We start from the raw sequence: 14622 nt of genomic DNA on the forward strand, positions 1-14622 counted from the left end.
GAGCAAGGGTCTTTGTCACAATGGACACATGCCTGATAACCCACTTTGATCCTCCCAGACAGAGTGTGCAGTGCCGGGAAATCATGGATGGACCATATGACTGCAGCACATAGATTGAACTTTTCTTCCGGACTAGAGGCATCGTATGTACGTACACCAGTCCAGAGCTGGAGCAGTTCTTCTAGGAGGGGCTCCATAAACACATCAAAATCCATTCCTGGAGACTCCAGACCAGGGATAAGCAGTGACATCATGAAGTTGGACTGATCCATGCATGCCCATGGTGGCAGGTTGTACGACACCACAAAAACGGGCCACGTGCTATAAGGCGTGTTCATTTTCCCAAATGGATTAAAGCCATCTGTCACAATGCCAAGTTTTATATTCCTTGGATCTGCAGAAAAATCTCCATGTTCACTGTCAAATTCTTTCCATGCCTCTCCGTCCGCTGGATGGCTCAGCTCATTGTCCACAGGTTGCCGCTGAAGCTTGTGCCATTGTACCTCCAACGATGATTTCTTCGAGATAAACATCCGCTGCAGCCTTGGTATCAACGGAAAGTGCCTCAGTACCTTCTCTGGTATTGACTTCCTCCCATGAGCATCCTTCCACCTTGAGGCATTGCATTTTGGACAGTTGTCATGCTTCGCAAAATCCTTCCGAAACAAGACACAGTTATTTGGGCACACATGTATTGAAACATAACCTAGCCCTAGCCTGCGGATTATGCTCAATGCTTCATCATAAGACATGGGAACACAGCTATGAGGGAATTGCAAGGTCAAAAGGCGGAGTATTGCGTTGAATGCAGCATTGCTAATCCATTAGAAAGACTTGATGTGGAGTAACTTCACGGTGAAGGTAAATCTTGAAAATTTACCCCCTTCATGACCTGCGCGCTTAGCCTCCTCCAACACCTCACCAAACATCGACTTCTGCCCATCAGCACGATCTTCAGCATCGTACAGATAATTCAATAGGTCAGGAATCCAATCATCTTCATGCCCATCCTCTTCATCCAAACCACCATTCTCTCGCAAAATATTTTCCATAAAATTAATGCCAACATCGCCACCACCCATCATATGAGGGGCATGTGTATCAGCTTCAATATGTTGAGGTTGTCCGGCTAAAGGTTCTCCATGATATATCCATCTATCATATGTGTTGGTCATCCCATTAAGAAGTAGATGATCTTCCACTACTCCTTGAGCTTTTCTCGAACGGTTGAGGCAATTACAGCATGGGCAAACAATGACAACATCCTTGGGGAAATTTACCCGAACAAATTGCATGAATTCATCAACTCCTTTCATATGTTCTTTCGAAAACCTTCTAACTCCTTTTCTAATCCAGCTTCTGTCCGGCGGCAGCAGCGAGTCCCCCATGCTCGGCGGCGGCACCACCACCACTACCAGTGGGCGAGGTGGCTGAGGTGAGCGGCACCACCACCGCTACCTCCACTGGCCGGGCGAGGTCGTCATGGCGGAGGCATGGCCGAGGTGTCCGTGGCGTCGGCACCACCACCACTGCCGATGGGTGAGGTGGTCGTGGCGTCAGCACCACCACCGCTGGTCACCGCCCCTGTCGGTCGCCTCCCCCATCCCCATCGATCGCCGCCGCCCCCATCCCCGTCCATCGCCGTCACCCCGTCCCCGTCGGTCGCCACCGCCCCCGAGATCTAGATTTTCTCGTCCCTTGTCGGAAATTGGCTAAGTGTTGGCCCCTATCGGAAATTGGCCAAGTGTTGGCCGTCCCGGTCGGTCCCACTTGTCAATGATACGAGAGACCCGCGATTTAATATCATATACCCCCAAAGACCGATACCTGAGCAACAGTCCCTCTCTAGCCCAGCGGTAGCAAACACTTATAAACTTATAAGCGCTCGGTCGTGGGTGTTGGGGAACGTCGCATGGGAAACAAAAAATTTCCTACGCGCACGAAGACCTATCATGGTGATGTCCATCTATGAGAGGGGATGAGTGATCTACGTACCCTTGTAGACCGTACAGCAGAAGCGTTAGAGAACGCGGTTGATGTAGTGGAACGTCCTCACGTCCCTCGATCCGCCCCGCGAACAATCCCGCGATCAGTCCCACGATCTAGTACCGAATGGACGGCACCTCCGCGTTCAGCACACGTACAGCTCGACGATGATCTCGGCCTTCTTGATCCAGCAAGAGAGACGGAGAGGTAGAAGAGTTTTCCGTCAGCGTGACGGCGCTCCGGAGGTTGGTGATGACCTTGTCTCAGCAGGGCTCCGCCCGAGCTCCGTAGAAACGCGATCTAGAGGAAAAACGGTGGAGGTATGTGGTCGGGCTGCCGTGGAAAAGTCGTCTCAAATCAGCCCTAAAACCTCCGTATATATAGGTGGGAGGGAGGGGGCCTTGCCTTGGGGCTCAAGGAGCCCCAAGGGGGTCGGCCGAGTCCAAGGGGGAGGACTCTCCCCCCCCCCCAAACCGAGTTGGACTAGGTTTGGTGGGAGGGAGTCCCCCTTCCTTCCCACCTCCTCCTTTTTTTTTCTTTCTCTCTTGATTTTCTTCTCCTTGGCGCATAGGGCACTTGTGGGCTGTCCCACCAGCCCACTAAGGGCTGGTGTGTCTCCCCCGAGGCCTATGGGCTTCCCCGGGGTGGGTTGCCCCCACCCCCCCCCCCCCCCCCCCCCCGCCCGGTGAACTCCCGGAACACATTCGTCATTCCCGGTACATTCCCGGTAACTCCGAAAACCTTCCGGTAATCAAATGAGGTCATCCTATATATCAATCTTCATTTCCGGACCATTCCGGAAACCCTCGTGACGTCCGTGATCTCATCCGGGACTCCGAACAACATTCGGTAACCAACCATATAACTCAAATACGCATAAAACAACGTCGAACCTTAAGTGTGCAGACCCTGCGGGTTCGAGAACTATGTAGACATGACCCGAGAGACTCCTCGGTCAATATCCAATAGCGGGACCTGGATGCCCATATTGAATCCTACATATTCTACGAAGATCTTATCGTTTGAACCTCAGTGCCAAGGATTCGTATAATCCCGTATGTCATTCCCTTTGTCCTTCGGTATGTTACTTGCCCGAGATTCGATCGTCAGTATCCGCATACCTATTTCAATCTCGTTTACCGGCAAGTCTCTTTACTCGTTCCGTAATACAAGATCCCGCAACTTACACTAAGTTACATTGCTTGCAAGGCTTGTGTGTGATGTTGTATTACCGAGTGGGCCCCGAGATACCTCTCCGTCACACGGCGTGACAAATCCCAGTCTTGATCCATACTAACTCAACTAACACCTTCGGAGATAACTGTAGAGCATCTTTATAGTCACCCAGTTACGATGCGACGTTTGATACACACAAGGCATTCCTCCGGTGTTAGTGAGTTATATGATCTCATGGTCATAGGAATAAATACTTGACACGCAGAAAACAGTAGCAACAAAATGACACGATCAACATGCTACGTCAATTAGTTTGGGTCTAGTCCATCACATGATTCTCCTAATGATGTGATCCCGATATCAAGCGACAACACTTGCCTATGGCCAGGAAACCTTGACCATCTTTGATCAACGAGCTAGTCAACTAGAGGCTTACTAGGGACAGTGTTTTGTCTATGTATCCACACAAGTATTGTGTTTCTAATCAATACAATTTTAGCATGGATAATAAACGATTATCATGAACAAAGAAATATAATAATAACTAATTTATTATTGCCTCTAGGGCATATTTCCAACAGTCTCCCACTTGCACTAGAGTCAATAATCTAGTTCACATCACCAAGTGATTCCAACGAATCCAACACCCATATAGTTACGGGGTCTGATCACGTCTTGCTCGTGAGAGAGGTTTTAGTCAACGGTTCTGAAACTTTCAGACCCGTGTGTTCTTTACAAATCTTTATGTCATCTCATAGATGCTGCTACTATGTGCTATACGGAAATACTCCAAATATCTGCTCTACTATACGAATCCGTTTCACTACTCATAGTTATTCGGATTAGTGTCAAAGCTTGCATCGACGTAACCCTTTACGACGAACTCTTTAACCACCTCCATAATCGAGAAAAATTCCTTAGTCCATTAGTTACCAAGGATAAATTTTGACCGCTGCTAGTGATTCAATCATGGATCACTCTCTGTACCTCTCAACAGACTTTGAGTCAAGGCACACATCAGGTGCGGTACACAACATGGCATACTTCAGATTCTACGGCTAAGGCATAGAAGACGACCTTCATCTATTCTCTTTATTCTGCCGGGGTCGGGTTTTGAGTCTTACTCAAATTCACACCTCACAACGCAACCAAGAACTCCTTCTTTGCTGATCTTATTTTGAACTCTTTCAAAACTTGTCAAGGCATGCATCTTATTGAAACTTTCATTAAGCGCTTTTGATCTATCTCCATAGATCTTTGATGCTCAACGTTCAAGTAGCGCAATCCAGGTATTCCTTTGAAAACTCCTTTCAAACAACCCTGTATGTTTTACATAAATTCTACATTACTTCTGATCCATAATATGTCAACCACATATACTTATCAGAAATTCTATAGTGCTCCCACTCACTTCTTAGGAAATACAAGTTTCTCATAAACCTTGTACACACCCAAAATCTTTGATCATCTCATCAAAGTGCTTATTCCAACTCCGAGATGCTTGCACCAGTCCATTGAAGGATCGCTGGAGTTTGCATACTTGTTAGTATCCTTAGGATCGACAAAACCTCATGGTTGTATCTCATACAATGTTTGCTCAAGGGAACCGTCGAGGAAACAATGTTTTGACATCCTACGTGCAATATTTCATAAATAATGCAGCAACTACTAACATAATTCCAACAGACCTTTAGCATCGCTACGAGTGAGAAAGTCTCATCATAGTCAACTGTTTGATCTTGTCGAAAACATCTTTGCGACAAGTCGAGCTTTTCTTAATAGTGACTTATCACCATCATTGTCTGTCTCCCTTTCAAGATCCAATTTTACTCAATAGTCTTATGACCATCAAGTAGTTCTTTCCAAAGTCTACACTTTGTTTTCATACATGGATCCTCTCTCGGATTCATGGCTTCCAGCCATTTGTCGGAATCTGGGCCCACCAACGCTTTCTCCATAACTCGTAGGTTCACTGTTGCTCAACAACATGACCTCCAAGACAGGGTTACTGTACCACTCTGTAGCAGTACGCGACCTAGTCAACCTACGAGGCTTGTAGTAACTTGATCCGATGCTTGATGATCACCATCATCAGCTTCCACTTCAATTGGTGTAGGCGCCACAGGAACAACTTCCTGCGCCCTGCTACACACTGGTTGAAGTGATGGTTCAATAAACTCATCAAGTTCTACTACCCTCCCACTCAATTCTTTCGAGAGAAACCGTTCCTCGAGAAAGGATCCGTTTCTAGAAACAAACACTTTGCTTTCGGATCTGAGATAGGAGATGTACCCAAATGTTTTGGATATCCTATGAAGATGCATTTATCCGCTTTGGGTTCGAGCTTATCAGACTGAAACTTTTTCACATAAGTGTCGAAACCCCAAACTTTCAAGAAACGACAGTTTAGATTTCTCTAAACCTCAGTTTATACTGTGTCATCTCAACGGGAATACGCGGTGCCCTATGTAAAGTGAGTGCGGTTGTCTCTAATGCATAACCCATAAACTATAGTGGTAATTCGATAAGAGACATCATAGTATGCACCATACCAAATAGTGCGTGGCTATGACGTTCAGACACATCATCACACTATGATGTTCCAGGTGGCATGAACTGCGAAACAATTTCCACATTGTCTTAACTGTGTACCAAAACTCGTAACTCACATATTCATTTCCATGATCATATCGTAGACAGTTTATCCTCTTGTTACGACGAACTTCACTCTGAAACGGAATTGAACTTTTTCAACATTTCAGACTTGTGATTCATTAAGTAAATACTCATGTATCTACTCAAATCGTCAGTGAAGTAAGAACATAATGATATCCACTGCGTCCCTCAGCACCCATTGGACTGCATACATCAAAATGTATCACTTCCAACAAGTTACTATCTTATTTCATCTCAATGAAAACAAGGCCTTGCTCATGTGGTATGATTTGCATGTCACTAGTGATTCGAAATCAGGTGAGTACAAAGATCCATCAGCATGGAGCCTCTTCATGCAATTTATACTAACATGACTCAAGCGGCAGTGCCACAAGTAAGTGGTACTATCATCATCAACTCGTATCTTTTGGCACCAATATCATGAACATGTGTAACACTACGATCGAGATTCAATAAACCATTGAAGTTGATTATTCAAGAAAATAGAGTAACCATTATTCTCTTTAAATGAATAATCGTATTGCAATAAACACGATCCAATCATGTTCATGCTTAACGCTAGCACCAAATAACAATTATTTAGCTTTAACACCAATCCCGATGGTAGAGGGAGCGTGCGACGTTTGATCATATCAACCTTGGAAACACTTCCATCACGTATCGTCACCTCGCCTTTAGCTACTCTCCATTTATGCCGTAGCTTACATTTCGTGTTACTAATCACTTAGCAACCGAACCGGTATCCAATACCCACATGCTACTAGGAGTACTAGTAAAGTACACATCAACATCATGTATATCAAATACACTTCTTTCGACTTTTGCCAGCCTTCTTATCTACCAAGTATCTAGAGTTGCTCCGCCTCAGTGACTGTTCCCCTCATTACAGAAGCACTTAGTCTCGGGTTTGGGTTTAATCTTGGGTCTCTTCATTAGTGCAGCAACTGTTTTGCCGTTTCACAAAGTATCCCTTCTATCCCTTGCCCTTCTTGAAACTTAGTGGTTTTTACAAACCATCAACTATTGATGCTCCTTCTTGATTTCTACTTTCGCAGTTTCAAACATCGCGAATCGCTCAAGGATCATTGTATGTATCCTTGATATGTTATAGTTCATCACGAAGCTCTCACAGCTTGGTGGCAGTGACTTTGGAGAACCATCACTATCTTATCTGGAAGATCAACTCCCACTTGATTCAAGCGATTGTCGTACTCAGATAATCTGAGCACACGCTCAACGATTGAGATTTTCTCCTTTACTTCGTGGACAAAGAATCTTGTCGGAGGTCTCATACCTCTTAACAAGGGCACAAGCATGAAATCACAATTTCATCTCTTTAGAACATCTCTTATGTTCCGTGACGTTTCAAAACGTCTTTGGCGCCTTGCTTCTAAGCCATTAAGTATTTTGCATTGAACTATCATGTAGTCATCAGAAACGTGTATGTCGGATGTTCACAACATCTACAGACGACACTCGAGGTGCAGCACACCGAGTGGTGCATCAAGGACATAAGCCTTCTGCGCAGCAACGAGGACAATCCTCGGTTTTACAGACTCAGTTTGCAAAGTTTGCTACTATCAACTTTCAACTAAATTTTCTCTAGGAACATATAAAAACAGTAGAGCTATAGAGCAAGCTACATCGTAATTCGCAAAGACCATTAGACTATGTTCATGACAATTAGTTCAATTAATCATATTACTTAAGAACTCCCACTCAAAAAGTACATCTCTCTAGTCATTTGAGTGGTACATGATCCAAATCCACTATCTCAAGTCCGATCATCACGTGAGTCGAGAATAGTTTCAGTGGTAAGCATCTCTATGCTAATCATATCAACTATACGATTCATGCTCGACCTTTCGGTCTCATGTGTTCCGAGGCCATGTCTGCACATGCTAGGCTCATCAAGATTAACCCGAGTGTTCCGCGTGCGCAACTGTTTTGCACCCGTTGTATGTGAACGTTGAGTCTATCACACCCGATCATCACGTGGTGTCTCGAAACGACGAACTGTAGCAACGGTGCACAGTCGGGGAGAACACAATTTCGTCTTGAAATTTTAGTGAGAGATCACCTCATAATGCTACCGTCGTTCTAAGCAAAATAAGGTGCATAAAAGGATTAACATCACATGCAATTCATAAGTGACATGATATGGCCATCATCACGTGCTTCTTGATCTTCATCACCAAAGCACCGGCACGATCTTCTTGTCACCGGCGTCACACCATGATCTCCATCATCATGATCTCCATCAACGTGTCGCCATCGGGGTTGTCGTGCTACTCATGCTATTACTACTAAAGCTACGTCCTAGCAAAATAGTAAACGCATCTGCAAGCACAAACGTTAGTTATAAAGACAACCCTATGGCTCCTGCCGGTTGCCGTACCATCGACGTGCAAGTCGATATTAACTATTACAACATGATCATCTCATACATCCAATATATCACATCACATCGTTGGCCATATCACATCACAAGCATACCCTGCAAAAACAAGTTAGACGTCCTCTAATTGTTGTTGCATGTTTTACGTGGTGACCATGGGTATCTAGTAGGATCGCATCTTACTTACGCAAACACCACAGCGGAGATATATGAATTTCTATTTAACCTCATCCAAGGACCTCCTCGGTCAAATCCGATTCAACTAAAGTTGGAGAAACCGATACTCGCCGGTCATCTTTGAGCAACGGAGTTACTCGTAGCGATGAAACCAGTCTCTCGTAAGCGTACGAGTAATGTCGGTCCGAGCCGCTTCGATCCAACAATACCGCGGAATCAAGAAAAGACTAAGGAGGGCAGCAAAACGCACATCACCGCCCACACAAACTTTTGTGTTCTACTCGAGATTACATCTACGCATGAACCTAGCTCATGATGCCACTGTTGGGGAACGTCGCATGGGAAACAAAAAATTTCCTACGCGCATGAAGACCTCTCATGGTGATGTCCATCTACGAGAGGGGATGAGTGATCTACGTACCCTTGTAGACCGTACAGCAGAAGCGTTACAGAACGCGGTTGATGTAGTGGAACGTCCTCACGTCCCTCAATCCGCCCCGCGAACAATCCCGCGATCAGTCCCACGATCTAGTACCGAACGGACGGCACCTCCGCGTTCAGCACACGTACAACTCGACGATGATCTCGGCCTTCTTGATCCAGCAAGAGAGACTGAGAGGTAGAAGAGTTTTCCGGCAGCGTGACGGCGCTCCGGAGGTTGGTGATGACCTTGTCTCAGCAGGGCTCCGCCCGAGCTCCGCAGAAACGCGATCTAGAGGAAAAACGGTGGAGGTATGTGGTCGGGCTGCCGTGGAAAAGTCGTCTCAAATCAGCCCTAAAACCTCCGTATATATAGGTGGGACGGAGGGGGCCTTGCCTTGGGGCTCAAGGAGCCCCAAGGGGGTCGGCCGAGTCCAAGGGGGAGGACTCCCCCCCCCAAACCGAGTCGGACTAGGTTTGGTGGGAGGGAGTCCCCCTTCCTTCCCACCTCCTCCTTTTTTTTTCTCTCTTGATTTTCTTCTCCTTGGCGCATAGGGCACTTGTGGGCTGTCCCACCAGCCCACTAAGGGCTGGTGTGTCTCCCCCAAGGCCAATGGGCTTCCCCGGGGTGGGTTGCCCCCCCCCCCCGGTGAACTCCCGGAACCCATTCGTCATTCCCGGTACATTCCCGGTAACTCCGAAAACCTTCCGGTAATCAAATGAGGTCATCCTATATATCAATCTTTGTTTCCGGACCATTCCGGAAACCCTCGTGACGTCCGTGATCTCATCCGGGACTCCGAACAACATTCGGTAATCAACCATATAACTCAAATACGCATAAAACAACGTCGAACCTTAAGTGTGCAGACCCTGCGGGTTCGAGAACTATGTAGACATGACCCGAGAGACTCCTCGGTCAATATCCAATAGCGGGACCTGGAAGCCCATATTGGATCCTACATATTCTACGAAGATCTTATCGTTTGAACCTCAGTGCCAAGGATTCGTATAATCCCGTATGTCATTCCCTTTGTCCTTCGGTATGTTACTTGCCCGAGATTCGATCGTCAGTATCCGCATACCTATTTCAATCTCGTTTAACGGCAAGTCTCTTTACTCGTTCCGTAATACAAGATCCCGCAACTTACACTAAGTTACATTGCTTGCAAGGCTTGTGTGTGATGTTGTATTACCGAGTGGGCCCCGAGATACCTCTCCGTCACACGGAGTGACAAATCCCAGTCTTGATCCATACTAACTCAACTAACACCTTCGGAGATACCTGTAGAGCATCTTTATAGTCACCCAGTTACGTTGCGACGTTTGATACACACAAGGAATTCCTTCGGTGTTAGTGAGTTATATGATCTCATGGTCATAGGAAGAAATACTTGACACGCAGAAAACAGTAGCAACAAAATGACACGATCAACATGCTACGTCTATTAGTTTGGGTCTAGTCCATCACATGATTCTCCTAATGATGTGATCCCGATATCAAGTGACAACACTTGCCTATGGCCAGGAAACCTTGACCATCTTTGATCAACGAGCTAGTCAACTAGAGGCTTACTAGGGACAGTGTTTTGTCTATGTATCCACACAAGTATTATGTTTCCAATCAATACAATTATAGCATGGATAATAAATGATTATCATGAACAAAGAAATATAATAATAACTAATTTATTATTGCCTCTAGGGCATATTTCCAACAGTGGGTTCGAGTCCCCGCTCACACGTGTTTTTTCGGGAATTAAGCGACGCTCGCGCATGTCCCCGCTCGGTTGCCGACCCCTCACCTGCCTATCAAATGGGTCCTACCTAAGTGACAAGTAAGCGAGGCTGCTGAGGTGGCTGCGTAACCAGCCTAGTGCATTCGAACTATTTAGTAACAACCATTCATATTAGTCATTATCACCTAGAAATAAGGCAGTGCCAGGTGCTGTCCACTTTATGACCTTTTCTAGTAAGCAAGTGATGACCTTTCTAATGAAAATGGTCGTTGGTTTTTGGGGCTAGGACCCCTCGAGACAGCTTACGACCAAATGATGTCAAGTGGTCATAGATTTATGACCATTCCTTCCAGGGTCAGTGACAAAAGGTCGTTAGTTGACATATTTCTTGTAGTGTAACAACGGCGGAAGATGGGGGTCTACCCACCGGCCATGTCACCGGAGAAGGCCATGAGGAGGAGCTGCTGAGCCGGGGACGAGCGAGTCAGGCCTTGTCGGCGGTGACGGGGGGCAGCGACGGCTGGGGCTGGGCCTCGGCCTGCGCGGGGGTGAGCGCCTTGATGGAAACGGTGTGGATCTCGGCCATGAGCGGCGCCAGCACGGTGTTGACCATCCGGTGGCGCTCCAGCAGCCGCTTCCCCTCAAACTTCCCCGACACCACCTCGATCCCGTAGCTCGCGCCGCACCTTGGCACCAAATCAATCAAGACCACCAATCAATCGATCGAACAAGCTTACTACAGGGTGAAAAAAGAAGTTGCACAAATTGTGGGCTCCTTACCCGCCGGATGTATCTGTGACCACCTGAAATCACAGGAGCACACGGGTTAGGTTAGGGTTTAAGGCGCAGAGGATGGGCCATGGACGGACTTGCGGGCGGAGGGGGATTGGAAAGAGGGGACAGAGGCTTACGAGGTGGGTGGGGCTGAGCGCGGCGGCGACGGCGGCCTCGATGTCCTCCTTGCTCACGCCCATGGCTACCGATGATTGCCTCCCCCTCCTCTGTCCAAAATATCTAGCTGGTCCCAGGTTATTAATGGCGCACCACCTACAAATGCGCCATTAGTAACCCTGGTTACTAATGGCGCACCAGCTGGTGGTGCGCCATTAGTAGTTTTGCAATAAAAAATATAGTAGTGGCACACTGGGTGAGTGGTGCGGCATTACTATTTAAACTAGTAATGGCGCACTCTCCCCCGGTGCGCCATTAGTACCTTTGGAAAAAAAAGTTTGTTAGTAGTGGCGCACCGTGTGTGTGGTGCGCCATTAGTGTCCATCACACAAATGGCACACCTGCACATGGTGCGCCACTGCTATATAGTAGTGGCACACCAGTTGTCTGGTGCACCATTAGTGTCTATATTATCTATAGCCCTTTTGCTAGTAGTGATGGTGGCTGTTTTGAGGAAGGCATATGGTGGGTTTTTGCACCGGTGAAAATTGCGCGGCACTAGAGAGGGTAGCAATGGTGGAAGGTGAAAGTGCATCTATACCATGGACTCACATTTGTCATGAAGAACTCACATACTTGTTGCGGAAGTTTTTATTAGTAATTGAAACAAAGTGCTAAACGCATACTCCTAGGGGAAGGGTTGGTAGGTGTTAATCATCGCGCGATCCTGACCTCAACACAAAGGATGACAATCAATAAATCAATTATGCTCCGACTTCCTAACATAGCGGTTCACCATACGTGCATGCTACGGGAATCACTAACTTCAACACAAGTATTTCTAGATTCACAACATCCTACTAACATAACTCTTAATATTACCAAATCGATGTCTCAAAACTAATTGAGAGGAATCAAGACTTCTCTTTCTACTCAATGCACATGAAGATGGAGATTTTTGTATCCTCTTTGGGTACCTATCACCTTTGGGACTACTTTCATAGCATAAGCCAACTACCAAGTCACGCACCTCCGTGCTCTAAAAGATCTAAGTGAAGCACATAGAGCAAAATTATCTAGCTCAAACGATATAAGTGAAGCACGATGAGCATTCTAGCAAAATCACGATGAGTGCATGTCTCTCTCAAAAGGTGTGCAGCAAGGATGATTGTGACACAACAAAAAGAAAAGACTCCTACGATACAAGATGCTCCAAGCAAAACACATATCATGTGGTGAATAAAAATATAGCTCCAAGTAATGTTACCGATGGATTGGAGACGAAAGAGGGGATGCCTTCCCGGGGCATCCCCAAGCTTAGGCTTTTTGGTGTCCTTGAATTTGGCTTGGGATGCCTTGGGCATCTGCAAGCTTGATCTCTTTCCACTCCTTATCTCTTTGTCCATGAGAACATCACCCAAAACTTGAAAACTTCACAACACAAAACTTAAACAGAAACTCGTGATATCATTAGCACAAGAACACAAACTACCACCCCTTTAGGTACTGTAGCAATCTTGATTTCTATTTATATTGGTGTTGGGCTACTGTATTCTCACTTTTCCATGGCTATTACCCCTCGATACTATCCGTAGTTTCATCAAAACAAGCAACCAGCTCAACAAAAATAGAATCTGTCAAAAACAGACCAGTCTGTAGCAATCTGTATACTTCGTATACTTCTGTTTCCTCAAAAATTCTGAACAATTATGAATGGTTGTGAAAAAGGCATATCAACCAGCAGCCAAAAGAATCAACTCAAAAGCTCTTTCTGAATAAAATGAAAAATTATCTCGTGAGCAAAAAGTTTCTGTCTTTTTCCAGCAGGATCAAACAACCATCACCAAGACTATTCATAAAGGTTTTGCTTGACTGAAACACAAAAAACACAATCACAGCAGAATTATGATGGTGTGGACGCAAAAAAACAGAAATAAAAAGATAAATTCATTGGGTTTCCTCCCAACAAGCGCTATTGTTTAACGCCCCTAGCTAGGCATAACGCGATAAAATCATATATCGTCGTTTTTGGTGCTCAAACCATAAGCCCTCATCATGGATTCATAAGGAAATCTTATTTTCTTTCTAGGAAAGTGCTCCATGCCCTTCTTTAAAGGAAATTGAAATATAATATACCCTTCCTTCATATGGATGATAGCACCGATAGTCCTTAGGAAAGGTCTACCAAGAATAATAGGGCATGTAGGATTGCAATCAATGTCAAGCACAATGAAATCCACGGGTACATAGTTCCTATTTGCAATAATAAGAACATCATTGATCCTTCCCATGGGTTTCTTGATAGTAGAATCCGCAAGATACAAATTAAGAGAACACTCTTCAATCTCATTAAAACCCAGAACATCACATAAAGACTTTGAAATCGCGGAAACACTAGCACCCACATCACACAAAGCATTGCATTCATAGTTTTTGATTTTGATGTTGATAGTAGGTTTCCACTCATCATGAAGCTTTCTAGGGATAGAGACTTCCAATTCAAGTTTCTCTTCAAGAGATTTTATCATAGCTTCGACGATATGATCGGTAAAGGCCTTGTTTTGGCTATAAGTGTGTGGAGAGTTTAGCATGGATTCCATCAAGGAAATGCATTCAATCAAGGAGCAACTATCATAATTGAATTCCTTGAAATCCATAGTAGTAATTTCATTACTACTCAAATTTTTATATCTTCTACTCCACTTTCTATTCCTTTAGCATCAAGATATATGGACTCCGAATGTTTGGGGCGTTTTTCAACCAAAGTGGAATCATATCCAGCCCCATCATCATTGGGTTTGACACAAGAAAAAAAGATTCAATGGGAGTCACACCAAGCACTTTAAGATCTTCGTGATTTTTATCACGAGAACACGCCTTTTTAAGCCATTCATGTCTAGCACAAATTTGGGCGGTTCTTTCTTTGCTCTCACTCATGGAAACACGCATAGCTTTCAATGTTTCATCCATATTGATCTTGGGAGGAGAACTTATAACTTTCAAAGCATCAATATCACTAGACATTATATCAATGCTCTTAGCCAAATCGTCAATTTTGAGTAGTTTTTCCTCTATGCACGCATTGAAAATCTTTTGCGAGTTGATAAACTCTTTGATATTACTCTCTAGATCAGAGGGTAATCTATTGTAATTTCCATG

The 14622-nt window shown here is 45.2% G+C and overlaps 1 protein-coding gene across 1 annotated transcript; it reads right to left on the reverse strand.

Moving 5' to 3' along the window:
* Window positions 1-11056: 11056 nt before the first annotated feature.
* On the reverse strand, window positions 11057-11634 carry LOC123408115 (protein BOLA2-like). The gene is made up of 3 exons (XM_045101306.1): window positions 11484-11634; window positions 11353-11375; window positions 11057-11258 (listed from the first exon to the last, which is right to left on the reverse strand). The coding sequence occupies exons 1-3, from the start codon at window positions 11544-11546 to the stop codon at window positions 11057-11059; spliced, it is 288 nt and encodes a 95-aa protein (XP_044957241.1). The 5' UTR covers window positions 11547-11634.
* Window positions 11635-14622: the final 2988 nt, after the last annotated feature.

This window comes from Hordeum vulgare, chromosome 7H (assembly GCF_904849725.1).
Source record: "Hordeum vulgare subsp. vulgare chromosome 7H, MorexV3_pseudomolecules_assembly, whole genome shotgun sequence".
Classification (NCBI taxonomy): domain Eukaryota; kingdom Viridiplantae; phylum Streptophyta; class Magnoliopsida; order Poales; family Poaceae; genus Hordeum; species Hordeum vulgare.

Coding starts and splice junctions, on each gene's coding strand:
- LOC123408115 (XM_045101306.1), bottom strand. CDS start 11,546: ATGGGCGTGAGCAAGGAGGACATCGAGGCCGCCGTCGCCGCCGCGCTC. Junction 11,376..11,483: donor CGCTCAGCCCCACCCACCTC/GTAAGCCTCTGT, acceptor CTGTGATTTCAG/GTGGTCACAGATACATCCGG. Junction 11,259..11,352: donor GTCACAGATACATCCGGCGG/GTAAGGAGCCCA, acceptor TTTGGTGCCAAG/GTGCGGCGCGAGCTACGGGA.